We start from the raw sequence: 13,314 nt of genomic DNA, 5'->3' as shown, positions 1-13,314 counted from the left end.
CTCAAGATTGGTCTGGACTCTGTTCCACTTGCCCACCAGTTCCCCATCCCCCTTAAACCAACTATTGCCACCTGACTACAAATACAACCCGATGAAACAGCGTTCTCTAGTCCTAGGTGTAAAACACGCAGACACCTACCCAGATATAACACATACAGACAAAGCATACATATGTAGGACAATTATTAATCTATGCAAATAAATAAATATTGTTTCAGGAATATGAGGGTCTCGGAGGGTCAGTGTGAGCGGTGACATTGGTCGTTCAAAGTTCTCACTACCTGTGGGAAGAAGCTGATCCTCAGTCTGGTGGTACTGACTCTGATCCTCCTGGATCTCTTCCCCGACGGGAGCAGCTGAAAGATGGAAGGGGTCCTCAGTGATTTTGCACGCCCTCGTAGATCATGTCAATGAGGGTGGGGGAGGGAGACCCCAGTGATCCTCTCTGCTGTTCTTGTGGTCCTGTGGATTGACCTCTGATCCATTTCTCTGCACCCCATGGTGATGCAGCCGTCCGGTATGCTCTCTATAGAGCTCCTGTAGAAGGTTGACGTGATGGTGGTCGGTTGCCTCGCTCAACTCAGGGGGTAGTCGCTGTTGCCCTTTCGCATCCCCTACTAATTCCGCTTCAATCCAAAATTGACCTAACTGCATTGCCAACGCATTCAATGAGGCGACCGCTGCCTCGGGCAAAGAATATGGGCAACAGGACAAGAATACAGCAACCTAGGTTCGAATCTGGTGCTGTCTGTGAGGAGTTTGTACATTCTCCCCGTGTCTGCGTGGTTTTCCTCCCACCATTCTAAATGTGCGGAGTTCGTAGGTTAATTTGGGTGTAATTGGGCAGCATTGAATTGGCTTCTACCACGATAGAAATAATTCTAAAGGTTGAGGTATTCCAAAGGTTCACTGGGAGAAGCAGTTCCTTCTCATCTCACCACCCCCCCAAATCTGCCCCCCTCCCTCCTGAATCTTGAGGCTCTGAGTCCTAGTACACTAAAATCCCTGTTACCCGGAATGCGAGCAACTGGGAAAACAATCGCAGAAAATAAATAGGTTAAGAAATCTGGAAGTTTAAATTGGAGCACCTCGCAGTCTCAAGAAAATGTGCTTATCCAGCATCTACCAATCCCCCCATAGGTGCCGTATCTCGGGGGTTTTGGTGGTTTTTTTTTTTTTGCTGACTTTGAGGGAGAATTTTTGTTGGTACCTCGAAATTTAGAGAAATCAGAGTGTAAGACATGGGGAAGGGGGAAGAGAGAGAGGTGATCCATGCTCTAGCGAGATTCGTGTTTAGATGGGTTGGGGGGGCACCAGTGGTGCCTGGAAAATGGACTGTATTTCTGGCCCTCGCTCCGGGCGCTCTCTGCGGTGTGGCTGCTCGACCACTGGTACTACCTCTGCGATGGCGGGTCCGGGGCCTTGCTGACCCTGCCCATCTGCCCTGGGTTAGTGGGTGGTGGGGCTGGGGGAAGAGGTCAGGGTGGGGAATTTCTAGGTGTCTCACCTCTTTTGGCTTGTCTTCCAGCCTTCGGGGCGGTGTTGCAGGGAAGCTTGTTTGGTTTAATTGGGCTCTTGCCTCGAAGGTACAGCAGTGTCTTCATGAGCGGGCAAGGAGTGGCTGGGATGTTCGCTGTTATGGCATCCATCTTCGCCAAAATAAGTAAGTCAATCATCATGTTTGCCCCCTCCCGCATCTGGGCCTACCCTGTTTCTTCTACCCCCTTCCCTGTCGACATGCCTTTTAGATGGTTCCATTACGCGCACCTCCTCTTTAAAGCTCTGTGGGAAGGCGGTTAGCGCCACGCTGTCACACCGCTGTCCCTAAGGTCATCTGCGTGGGCGTTTCCCCCCTCTAGGGGGGAGGCACCATTCAAAACGAGCTGGGAGTTGTGGGTGTAAATTGGGCAGTACGGGCTCGTGAGCCGAAATGGCCTGTTACCGTGCGTGCTATACAAATATTTAAGTTGGCGCCCCAATCTCCGTTCAGCTTCACCCCTCTCACTGTAAACCCGTGCCCTCTGGTATTGAACTCCCTCCTCCCCCACTCCCCACCCTCAGAGATTCCAGGGAGAGGAAACCCGGCTCCTCTAAGCCCTCCTTGTTGCAGGCAACATCCTGGTGAGTCTCTTCTGCCCCCTCTCACTGGCCTCCTCATTCGCCCTCTCGGGCGTGGTGATCAGATAGCAGTTGTGCTTCAACTAGAACATAGTCCAGGCCCTTCAGCACACAATGTTGTGTCGGCCTATCAAAACCTACTCCTCAACAATCTAACCCTTACCTCCCTTCCATCCATGAGCTTGTCTAAGAGTCTTTTAAATGTTCCTAATGTTCCAGCCTCCCCCCACTATCCAGGCCCCCACAGCTTACCCCTGACGTCTCCCCTAAACTTCTCTACCCTTGCATTTCAGAGATGTTCCCTGGGAAGCCGTCCACCCTGTCGACGCCTCTCAGAATCTTGTCGACCTCTATCAAGTCTCCTTCTTTCCAGAGAGAAAAGTTCCCAGCTCCAATCCTGGCCGATCTCCTCTGCCCCCTCTCCACATCTGCCCTGTAATGAGGTGACCTGAACTGAACACAGTCTTCCCAGGTGGTGGGGGGGGGGGGGGGTCCCTCAGCAGAGATTAGTAGAGCTGCCACGTGATCTCTCGACTCCTGAACGTGGTCCCCTACTCCGAGCACCTTCCAAATCATCTTGTTAACCAGCTGAGGGATCTGTGCACCTGGAGGTTATTGTTTTGGCAATATTACAGCACAGAAACAGGCCCTTCGACCCTTCCAGTCTGTCTCGTCCCACTGACCTGGACCCAGCCTGTAGCCCTCCACACCCGTGCCATCCATGGACCTGTCCAAATTCTTCTTCAATGTTAAAATTCCAGCTCCCACCACTCTCTGTGAAGAAGTTCCTCCTAAACCAGGGGTGTCAAACTCAAATTCACGGAGGGCCAAAATTAAAAACTTGGACTAAGTCGAAGGCCGAACTAAATATTTATTGAAAATTTTCAACAACATCTGCATGTTTTCTCTTCTTTCAACATATGTAATGTTAAACTTTAGGATATAACTTTAGGAGGATAATGTTACAGGTCAGGAGTAGGTAGCTCAAGTTCACCCTTTGCTTGACCTGAGGGAAACCTATTTGGTCCCTGTGGAGATGTAGTCAGCATTCACAGGCTGTGTCCATTTTGGCCTGCATCAGGACTCAGCATTTCCTGCTCACTCCTCAGGCTCTAGGCCTCTATTCACCTTCGACCCACCATCCCTCTACCTGACCAGTCCTTTACCCAACCACTACTCACCCCTCACTCCACTCGCTCTGCCTCTACCCACCCCATCCTATACACGCCCCTCTACTGCCTCTCCCCTCAACCTGTTCCTCCCTCTACCCATCTCTCTAATCACCCCTCCCCTACTCGCCCTGCCCCTCCCCTTTTACCTCTTCCCTATCCACCCCTCCTTCTACTCATCCCTCCCTCTAACTGCCCCTCGCACCACCATAACTTCCCCTGCCCATTACTCCTCACCTACACCCTCTGCCCACCCCTGCTTACCCACCCACTCAGGCCCAGCGCGCTGCCGATCAGCCTTTTCGGACAGCCACCATCTCTCTCTTCACGTGCAGGGCCGAATCAGCCGTCCCTGGGGTCCGCGCGGGTGCAAGCGCTGAAGGCCGTGGCGTCCGGGAGAAGTGCGCTCGCGCTGTGGAAGGGCCGTCCGGTGCCAGTCGTGCGGGGCTCGCGCTGCCCGGGGGCTCGCGCTGCCCGGGGGCTCGCGCTGCCCGGGGGCTCGCGCTGCCCGGGGGCTCGCGCTGCCCGGGGGCTCGCGCTGCCCGGGGGCTCGCGCTGCCCGGGGGCTCGCGCTGCCCGGGGGCTCGCGCTGCCCGGGGGCTCGCGCTGCCCGGGGGCTCGCGCTGCCCGGGGGCTCGCGCTGCCCGGGGGCTCGCGCTGCCCGGGGGCTCGCGCTGCCCGGGGGCTCGCGCTGCCCGGGGGCTCGCGCTGCCCGGGGGCTCGCGCTGCCCGGGGGCTCGCGCTGCCCGGGGGCTCGCGCTGCCCGGGGGCTCGCGCTGCCCGGGGGCTCGCGCTGCCCGGGGGCTCGCGCTGCCCGGGGGCTCGCGCTGCCCGGGGGCTCGCGCTGCCCGGGGGCTCGCGCTGCCCGGGGGCTCGCGCTGCCCGGGGGCTCGCGCTGCCCGGGGGCTCGCGCTGCCCGGGGGCTCGCGCTGCCCGGGGGCTCGCGCTGCCCGGGGGCTCGCGCTGCCCGGGGGCTCGCGCTGCCCGGGGGCTCGCGCTGCCCGGGGGCTCGCGCTGCCCGGGGGCTCGCGCTGCCTGCCATGCCCGTCACGCCGACAGGAAATCAAAGGCGCTCGCCAATCCGCCGCACCGCTCGACAGGTGGGAGAAGTGACTGGTTGTGCGGGGAGCCTTCCAACTGGCTTGCCGGCTGATGACATCGACAGACTTTTCGTGTTACAATGGGGAAGGATGTGCAATGAAGGGGGAGGATGGTGGGAGTGTCATTACCAAAAAACAGCATCAGCTCTCGCTGCAGGGCGGGCCACCTCTAATACATTTTTGAAATGATCTTGCGGGCCAAATATAATTATATCGCGGGCCAAATTTGGCCCACGGGCCAGAGTTTGACATGTGTGTCCTAAACCCTTCACCCTTAACCCCTCTGGTTTGTATCTCACCGACCCTCAGAGGAAAAAGCCGACCTACATTTCCTCATAATTTTAAATTCCTTGTTCAAATCTCCCCTCGTTCTTCGACGCTCCAGGGAATAAAGTCCAAACCTGTTTAACCTGTCCCTGTAACTCAGTTCCTGACGTCCGGGTAACATCCTAGTAAATAATCTCTGCCCTCTTTCTTACTTCCCTGTAGTTATCTTGGAGGTCACAACCTAATTCTCACGGCTGTGTGAATGTCCTCCAGAGTCTGGCTGGAATAATGCACAACCCCGCCCCCCCACCACCTGTCTCTCAGTAGTGGGTAGACTATACAGCTCTGGTTACCATCGGACTCCATGCACGGGGTATGTCCAGTCTAATTCCAGATCTCCTATCGTGCGTTGGATGGACAGAGTCCATCTGTGCTGGCATTCCTGATCACCAGCAGAATAATTGAGGAAGATATCACACAGCACGGTCACGGAGGAGAGACTGAATGCAGCGCGGTTAGCGCAATATTGTTACAGCACCAGCGATCGGGGTTTGAATCCCGCACATCTGTGAGGAGTTTGCACGTTTTTCCCATGTCTGAGTGGGTGTTCCCGGGGGGGGGGGTGGGGGGGCTCTGGTTTCTTCCCACCCTCCAAAATGTACCGAGGTTTTAGGTCAGTCGGGTGTAATTGGGCAGCACGGCCCGTGGGCCGGAAGAGCCTGTTACTGCGCCTTACATCTAAATTTTTTTAAAAAATTAAATAAAAATAGTCGACATTCCAGGCTGGAGCCTTTGGTGAGAGTCAGACCTACCTGCCAGCCTCCCTTGACTACACTGCCACCCCCTCCTGACCCTCAACAACCCGATCTCCTGCAGCAAAGCCGCCCCCTTCCTCTGCAAATTTTCGTGCTTCCTCCGGATCCGAGAATAGCCTGTTTTGTTGCCCTGGAATAACTATTTTAAGTACTGCTGGGTACTTTAGCATAAATTTATATCCTTTTTTCCATAAGATCGTTTTCGCTGTATTGAACTCCTTCCTCTTCTTCAGGAGTTCAAAACTTATGTCTGGATAGAAAAAAATTTTTTGACCTTTGTATTCCAGTGGCTTTTTGTCTTCTCTTATTTTCTTCATTGCTTTCTCCAATATATTTTCTCTTGTTGTATATCTTAAGAGTTTTACTAAAATGGATCTTGGTTTTTGCTGCGGTTGTGGTTTCGGGGCTAGTGTTCTATGTGCCCTCTCTATTTCCATTTCTTCCTGTAATTCTGGTCTTCCTAGGACCCTGGGGATCCAATCTTTTATAAATTCTCTCATATTCTTGCCTTCTTCATCTTCCTTAAGGCCCACTATCTTTATATTATTTCTTCTATTATAGTTTTCCATTATATCCCACCCCCTTCCTCCATGAATCGCCAGCTCCTCCTCCCGTCTTGGGACGTCTGACATCGCCTCCTTTCTCGGGGATCGCAGCTCTCCATGGCCATCTGTGGTCAAGCGAGACCTTGCCTACGTTTCCTTCATTCCTCAGATTTCATCTCCTACCCTACAGCCTCTCTCCCCCTCTCTCTCTCTCGCTGTTTGACCCACTGAAGTCTATCTCCGGATTCTGGCGTCTGCATTCTCCCCTGTACCAATGCAAGTTGTCGATTTCCGTAGGTGGGGCAGACAAGGAGATGATGGCGCTGGGATACTTCATCACGCCTTGCCTGGTGATCCTATTGACGATTGTGTTTTACTTCCTGCTGCCTCAGCTGGTGAGTTTGTTGAGTCCTTGTCCTCCTGCTGACCTGGCCCAGAATCTGGATGTATTGGAGTTATGCTTTCTCAAGTACCAATGTTGCTGTAGATGACATTTCTATAACTGCACTACAGCCAGACCTCGACTTGTGTCCAGGTTACCTTCTGGATGTGGGGATGCAAACCGATCTGGGTGCAAGTCGATCATTATGGGTGAAATGTACTCATCCAAGCTCCCAACCGCAGATCCTCGCCCCTAGCCGCCCATTCACCAGAGCTCCTCCAACTGCCCACCTGTCTGAGATCCTGGCGTCCCGACCACAGATCCTCAATATCCCAACGTACTGGCCACAGACTCTCCTAGCTCCTTGCCCACCTACTCCATCCAAACTCCTTGCACCCCGACTGCAAATCCTTACCCAGGCAATCTCCCTTCACAAGCAGGAGCGGGGATCCCGGGAGGATGGGGATGGGGACGGCAGTATTCAGATGGGCTGCTTAAAAAACTTCAGTTATCTGCAAAATCTGGATAACCTGAACTGGTCTGGTCCCAAGCGTTTCGGATCACGGGAAACATACTGTGAAGTGTTTAATTTATTTTTAAACTGCCGTTTGGTAAATGAAGTGCGCTGTGCTTGCTAATGAATAAACTATCAAAATTTACCTGTTCATCTCTTAATTCTTCCTTAAAATTGAATTTTAAAAGTTCCACCCCCCCCCCGAGGATCAGGAAAACCCAGACCGATCCCTGGATATCTGCTGTACCTGGATAGGCAGGGACTGATTTAGGAGAGTCAGTATGGTAGGCCAAACTTGGAGAGTTTTTTTTTCCCCCGAGTCAGTTGCCGGGGAAGGCTGCGGGCGATGTCTCAACCTTTTTCTTTTGGCTATGCCCTTGGACTCAGCTCAAAGTCTCCCTACTCCGTGGGCCCTCCCTAATATGATCTCTTCTTCCCCCCCCCCCCCCCTGTTGAGAATGGTTGGTCTATGCCAGTGGTCTTCAGAATCCCCCGCTCCCCCTAAACTCACATTCTACCTGGAGCTCTGTGATCAGTAAGCGGTTGCTTTGGGTGATATGTGGGTGGGCAGGAAAAAGGGTCTGAAAGCCACTGGTCCAGCAAGGTCCCTCACACGAGGCTAGTCTAGAAGGTTCAGCAGCTCGGTGAGATAGTGAAACGGGACTCGACGTTGGCCTCACAAGAGAAACAAGAAAGCGGTGGTGGGTGACTGCCTTCCTGACCTGGAGGCCTGTGGCCCGTGGGGATCGGCGCCAGGGTCCATCTGAGAATAACAAGAAGCCAAAGCGGATCAGTAAGTCCCGCTGGTGCTGCAGTCGGAGAGGAAACCTGCAGAGGGATCGGGACCCGGTGGGAAAATGGGCTGCGAAATGTGGGAGGTGTTGAACTTTAGGGGGGGGTGGGGGGGAGGATTCACCAGGCTGACCCGAATCGTGCTTGAGGACAACCAAAGGATTTGAAATACCTTTCCACTAACTCTGGATATTTTAAAACTTTTAATTGCTTTTTTTCTGTATTGCATTTTGAGGTAATTCGCTATATGCTCTCACAGAAAACTACAGCACAGTACAGGTCATTCTGCCCTGGATGTTACGCCAACCCATAAATTCCTTTTTTTTTTTAAAAAAAAAAAGGGTTCTAAAACCTTTTCTAACCTGTAACCCTCTATTTTTCTTCGATCCATGGGCCTGTCTAAGAGACTCTTAAATGTTCCAGCCTCCTCCACCACCCCCTGGCAAGGCATTCCAGACCCCCACTACTCTATGTGTGTATATATATATAAAAAAAAAACAACTTGCCCCTTAACTTCCCTCCCTTCACGTCCTCTGGAGTTTGCTGTTCCCGCCCTGGGAAACAGGCGCTGGCCGTCCACTCTGCTGATGCCTGATCTTGTCGACCTCTATTAAGTCTCCTTCTGTCCTTCGCTCGAGAGAAAAGTCCCAACTCTGCTAACCTCGCCTTGTGAGACTTGTTTCCCAAATCCAGGTGACATCCTGGCGAATCTCCTCTGTCCCGTCTCCACAGCGTCCACATCCTTCCTGTAATGAGATGGCCAGAACTGAACACAATACCCCAAGTGGGGTCTCACCAGAGATTTGTAGAGTTGTAATGACATCTCAACTCCTGAACTTAATCCCCCAATGAAGCCCAGCATCCCATCGGCCTTCCTAAGTATCCTATCGATCTTGAGGGGTGTACCCTATCGATCTTGAGGGGTGTACCCTATCGATCTTGTTGAGGGGTGTACCCTATCGATCTTGAGGGGTGTACCCTATCGATCTTGAGGGGTGTACCCTATCGATCTTGAGGGGTGTACCCTATCGATCTTGAGGGGTGTACCCTATCGATCTTGAGGGGTGTACCCTATCGATCTTGAGGGGTGTACCCTATCGATCTTGAGGGGTGTACCCTATCGATCTTGAGGGGTGTACCCTATCGATCTTGAGGGGTGTACCCTATCGATCTTGAGGGGTGTACCCTATCGATCTTGAGGGGTGTACCCTATCGATCTTGAGGGGTGTACCCTATCGATCTTGAGGGGTGTACCCTATCGATCTTGAGGGGTGTACCCTATCGATCTTGAGGGGTGTACCCTATCGATCTTGAGGGGTGTACCCTATCGATCTTGAGGGGTGTACCCTATCGATCTTGAGGGGTGTACCCTATCGATCTTGAGGGGTGTACCCTATCGATCTTGAGGGGTGTACCCTATCGATCTTGAGGGGTGTACCCTATCGATCTTGAGGGGTGTACCCTATCGATCTTGAGGGGTGTACCCTATCGATCTTGAGGGGTGTACCCTATCGATCTTGAGGGGTGTACCCTATCGATCTTGAGGGGTGTACCCTATCGATCTTGAGGGGTGTACCCTATCGATCTTGAGGGGTGTACCCTATCGATCTTGAGGGGTGTACCCTATCGATCTTGAGGGGTGTACCCTATCGATCTTGAGGGGTGTACCCTATCGATCTTGAGGGGTGTACCCTATCGATCTTGAGGGGTGTACCCTATCGATCTTGAGGGGTGTACCCTATCGATCTTGAGGGGTGTACCCTATCGATCTTGAGGGGTGTACCCTATCGATCTTGAGGGGTGTACCCTATCGATCTTGAGGGGTGTACCCTATCGATCTTGAGGGGTGTACCCTATCGATCTTGAGGGGTGTACCCTATCGATCTTGAGGGGTGTACCCTATCGATCTTGAGGGGTGTACCCTATCGATCTTGAGGGGTGTACCCTATCGATCTTGAGGGGTGTACCCTATCGATCTTGAGGGGTGTACCCTATCGATCTTGAGGGGTGTACCCTATCGATCTTGAGGGGTGTACCCTATCGATCTTGAGGGGTGTACCCTATCGATCTTGAGGGGTGTACCCTATCGATCTTGAGGGGTGTACCCTATCGATCTTGAGGGGTGTACCCTATCGATCTTGAGGGGTGTACCCTATCGATCTTGAGGGGTGTACCCTATCGATCTTGAGGGGTGTACCCTATCGATCTTGAGGGGTGTACCCTATCGATCTTGAGGGGTGTACCCTATCGATCTTGAGGGGTGTACCCTATCGATCTTGAGGGGTGTACCCTATCGATCTTGAGGGGTGTACCCTATCGATCTTGAGGGGTGTACCCTATCGATCTTGAGGGGTGTACCCTATCGATCTTGAGGGGTGTACCCTATCGATCTTGAGGGGTGTACCCTATCGATCTTGAGGGGTGTACCCTATCGATCTTGAGGGGTGTACCCTATCGATCTTGAGGGGTGTACCCTATCGATCTTGAGGGGTGTACCCTATCGATCTTGAGGGGTGTACCCTATCGATCTTGAGGGGTGTACCCTATCGATCTTGAGGGGTGTACCCTATCGATCTTGAGGGGTGTACCCTATCGATCTTGAGGGGTGTACCCTATCGATCTTGAGGGGTGTACCCTATCGATCTTGAGGGGTGTACCCTATCGATCTTGAGGGGTGTACCCTATCGATCTTGAGGGGTGTACCCTATCGATCTTGAGGGGTGTACCCTATCGATCTTGAGGGGTGTACCCTATCGATCTTGAGGGGTGTACCCTATCGATCTTGAGGGGTGTACCCTATCGATCTTGAGGGGTGTACCCTATCGATCTTGAGGGGTGTACCCTATCGATCTTGAGGGGTGTACCCTATCGATCTTGAGGGGTGTACCCTATCGATCTTGAGGGGTGTACCCTATCGATCTTGAGGGGTGTACCCTATCGATCTTGAGGGGTGTACCCTATCGATCTTGAGGGGTGTACCCTATCGATCTTGAGGGGTGTACCCTATCGATCTTGAGGGGTGTACCCTATCGATCTTGAGGGGTGTACCCTATCGATCTTGAGGGGTGTACCCTATCGATCTTGAGGGGTGTACCCTATCGATCTTGAGGGGTGTACCCTATCGATCTTGAGGGGTGTACCCTATCGATCTTGAGGGGTGTACCCTATCGATCTTGAGGGGTGTACCCTATCGATCTTGAGGGGTGTACCCTATCGATCTTGAGGGGTGTACCCTATCGATCTTGAGGGGTGTATGGATTTGGACCCCAAGGTCCCTCTGTTCCCCCACACTCTCAAGTAACCGATCAGCCTCTGGTTTGACCTTCCCAAATGCATCACCTCGCCCTAATCCTGATTGAACTGCATCTGCCACTTTTCTGCCTGACTGCGTCCTGTCAATATCCTATTGTAACCTTCACCTCCATCCACAGCCCCTCAAACCTAGTTCAAAGGTTCCTTTTATTGTCATGTAATAATTCATGAAAAATGTAACGTACACGATATACTTCAACGTTTCCCTGCTGTGCACCAGACAAGGAATTGCTGCGAATGTTGCCCCTAACAATAGGAGAAAGGGGAGCAAAAGATAATTCCTTCAGAGTCACCGAGTGTCTGTGGATTTCCTTCCGGCCACCCAGGCTCCGGTCCGGACCTCCGGTGTGATCAGGAAGCCCTCTTGAGTCCCAGCTCCCATAGCCTGGCCCCCCTTGAGACAAGCTCCTGCAAGACCACACAGGTCCTTCAAGTCGCCTGCAGCCTATGCGGGTCCTTCAGCTGCTGAGCCCCCTCGCAGGTCCGCCGACGTAGTCAGGTACCTGTGCGGCTGTGGAATCTCAGCTCATTTGTGCATTGAACTTGGGGGATAGGACCGGAAACTCTTTATGACATGCCTGTTATCCCTGTTGCAGGAGTTTGCGAAATATCACTTCAGTAAAAGCAAGCAGAAACACTCTGAGGCGGAAAGCAATGCTGAGCTACTTTATCAAAGTAAGTCGTAAAAAAGCAGAAGTCCGCAGACGCCTTGGCAAGTAGAAACGCAGCACTGGAAGAAGCGAGCAGGTCAAATGGCCTCCTCTGTCTAGGAACGGTAAAGAGAGCGCTGTTTGACCTGCTGAGTTTTTCCACCGTTGCATTTCTACCTCACCACAATGAGTCACATTTATCGTCAGCCGATTGTACAATTGCAACCCGATGAAACCGCGACCTCCGGTCCTCGGTGCAAAACAGCAGACTCACACCCAGACACACAATACACAAATATTTTACCTTGTTACGGGCCAAGAGGACCCCAAAGCCCAGGAGCAATAGAAATTCACCAAGATCACCAATGGTCACTTAAACAAAATTTACTTTAAACATAAAAACAGGATCAAACTTTAACTTATCACTATTAACTTAACCCCCTTCTAATTCTAAGCGCACATGTATGTAAGTTCAGAAAAATTCTTTGATTCACAGTCCAATCTCACTTCTCATTTCTCCAAGTTCACCAATATCAGGCAATTCTTATGAAGTTCACCAGGCTTTGGTGCTTGAAAGGTAAATGGTTACCACTCAGGAAGGTTCTTGTCGGTTTTCAGAGAGAGATTTGTAGTTCGTTGGATGCCCACAAACTAATTCCTTCTGATCAGCCACTTCAGTATCTTCCCAAAGAAATTTGCCCCATCAGGGTTTTCCAGATGATAACCTCTTCCTTTCAGGTCACCACAGAATTCCTTTTCTGTTTCCCTTATCTCAGGCGAAACATTATGCATCCAGCCATCTCTTGTATGGGCCACAAGGGCTTAGAACAGGCTGAACTCACCACCCTTCTTCAAAATGGGGCTTCCAAAGGCCACTGCAGAAAACCAGCACACTCTCACTCTCTCTCTCACACACTGAGAAAAGCCTGTTTGACTCTCTCTGCTTGCAAAACCATGCGACCCTCCTAGAACAGAAACTCCACCAAGACAGTTTGCAACCCCCCCCCTCCATTGAGAGATCTTATCAGTTTCCTGAGATGGGCCCTTCCATTTGCATCTCGTTTTGAAAATCTCCAGCACAGAAGTCCATTGTCTTTGCCGACTTATAGGCACTGCCTTATTCACAACTCTTGCATTTTAAAATAGATCTGTTTAGAAGTGTTTATATCTGTTTGTGACCTGCACTAAAAACCCCACAATCTATCTCCTCCAAAAACATATCTATAAAGTATAACATAATCTGTCACAAATAAATATTAAATACAAGAGTCAGTTCCAGCCCTGGTACCTGAGCTGGGGTTAGAACAGGGATAACTAGAACATTCCAAAAGTCAGGCACGTGGACCAGGGTAATGAGCCAGATAGGACTAGCTGGGTCAGCAAGTTGGGCAGAAGGGCCTCTTTCATTAGGACTGGACAGTACAGTCCATGATGCTGTGCCGTTCCATTCTACAAACTAAACCCTCCCTTCCTCACACCCACCCTCTATTTTCCTTCCATCCATGTGTCTAAGAGTCTCTTAAATGTCCCAAATGTTCCAGCCTCCACCACCACCCCTCGTCAAGGTCTTCCAGGCCCCCACTACTCTCTGTGTTTTTTAAAAAAAAACTTAACCCCTGATCTCCCCTAAACTTCCCTCCCTTCACTTTG

At 51.9% G+C, this 13,314-nt stretch overlaps 1 protein-coding gene across 7 annotated transcripts in view; it reads left to right on the top strand.

Moving 5' to 3' along the window:
- The window catches only part of LOC138740879 (equilibrative nucleoside transporter 2-like), a 41,870-nt gene that overhangs the window by 15,229 nt on the left and 13,327 nt on the right, over positions 1–13,314 (top strand). For all 7 annotated transcript variants that reach the window (XM_069894145.1, XM_069894140.1, XM_069894142.1 and 4 more), the window contains exons 6-8: positions 1,529–1,663; positions 6,312–6,409; positions 11,611–11,689. In XM_069894145.1, coding sequence (XP_069750246.1) covers positions 1,529–1,663; positions 6,312–6,409; positions 11,611–11,689 — 312 coding nt within the window. The remainder of the gene's footprint in view (positions 1–1,528; positions 1,664–6,311; positions 6,410–11,610; positions 11,690–13,314) is intronic.

This window comes from Narcine bancroftii, chromosome 8 (genome assembly GCF_036971445.1).
Source record: "Narcine bancroftii isolate sNarBan1 chromosome 8, sNarBan1.hap1, whole genome shotgun sequence".
NCBI classification, from domain to species: domain Eukaryota; kingdom Metazoa; phylum Chordata; class Chondrichthyes; order Torpediniformes; family Narcinidae; genus Narcine; species Narcine bancroftii.
Note: the sequence above shows the minus strand (reverse complement) of the source record. Positions and strands in the feature narration are given on the sequence as shown.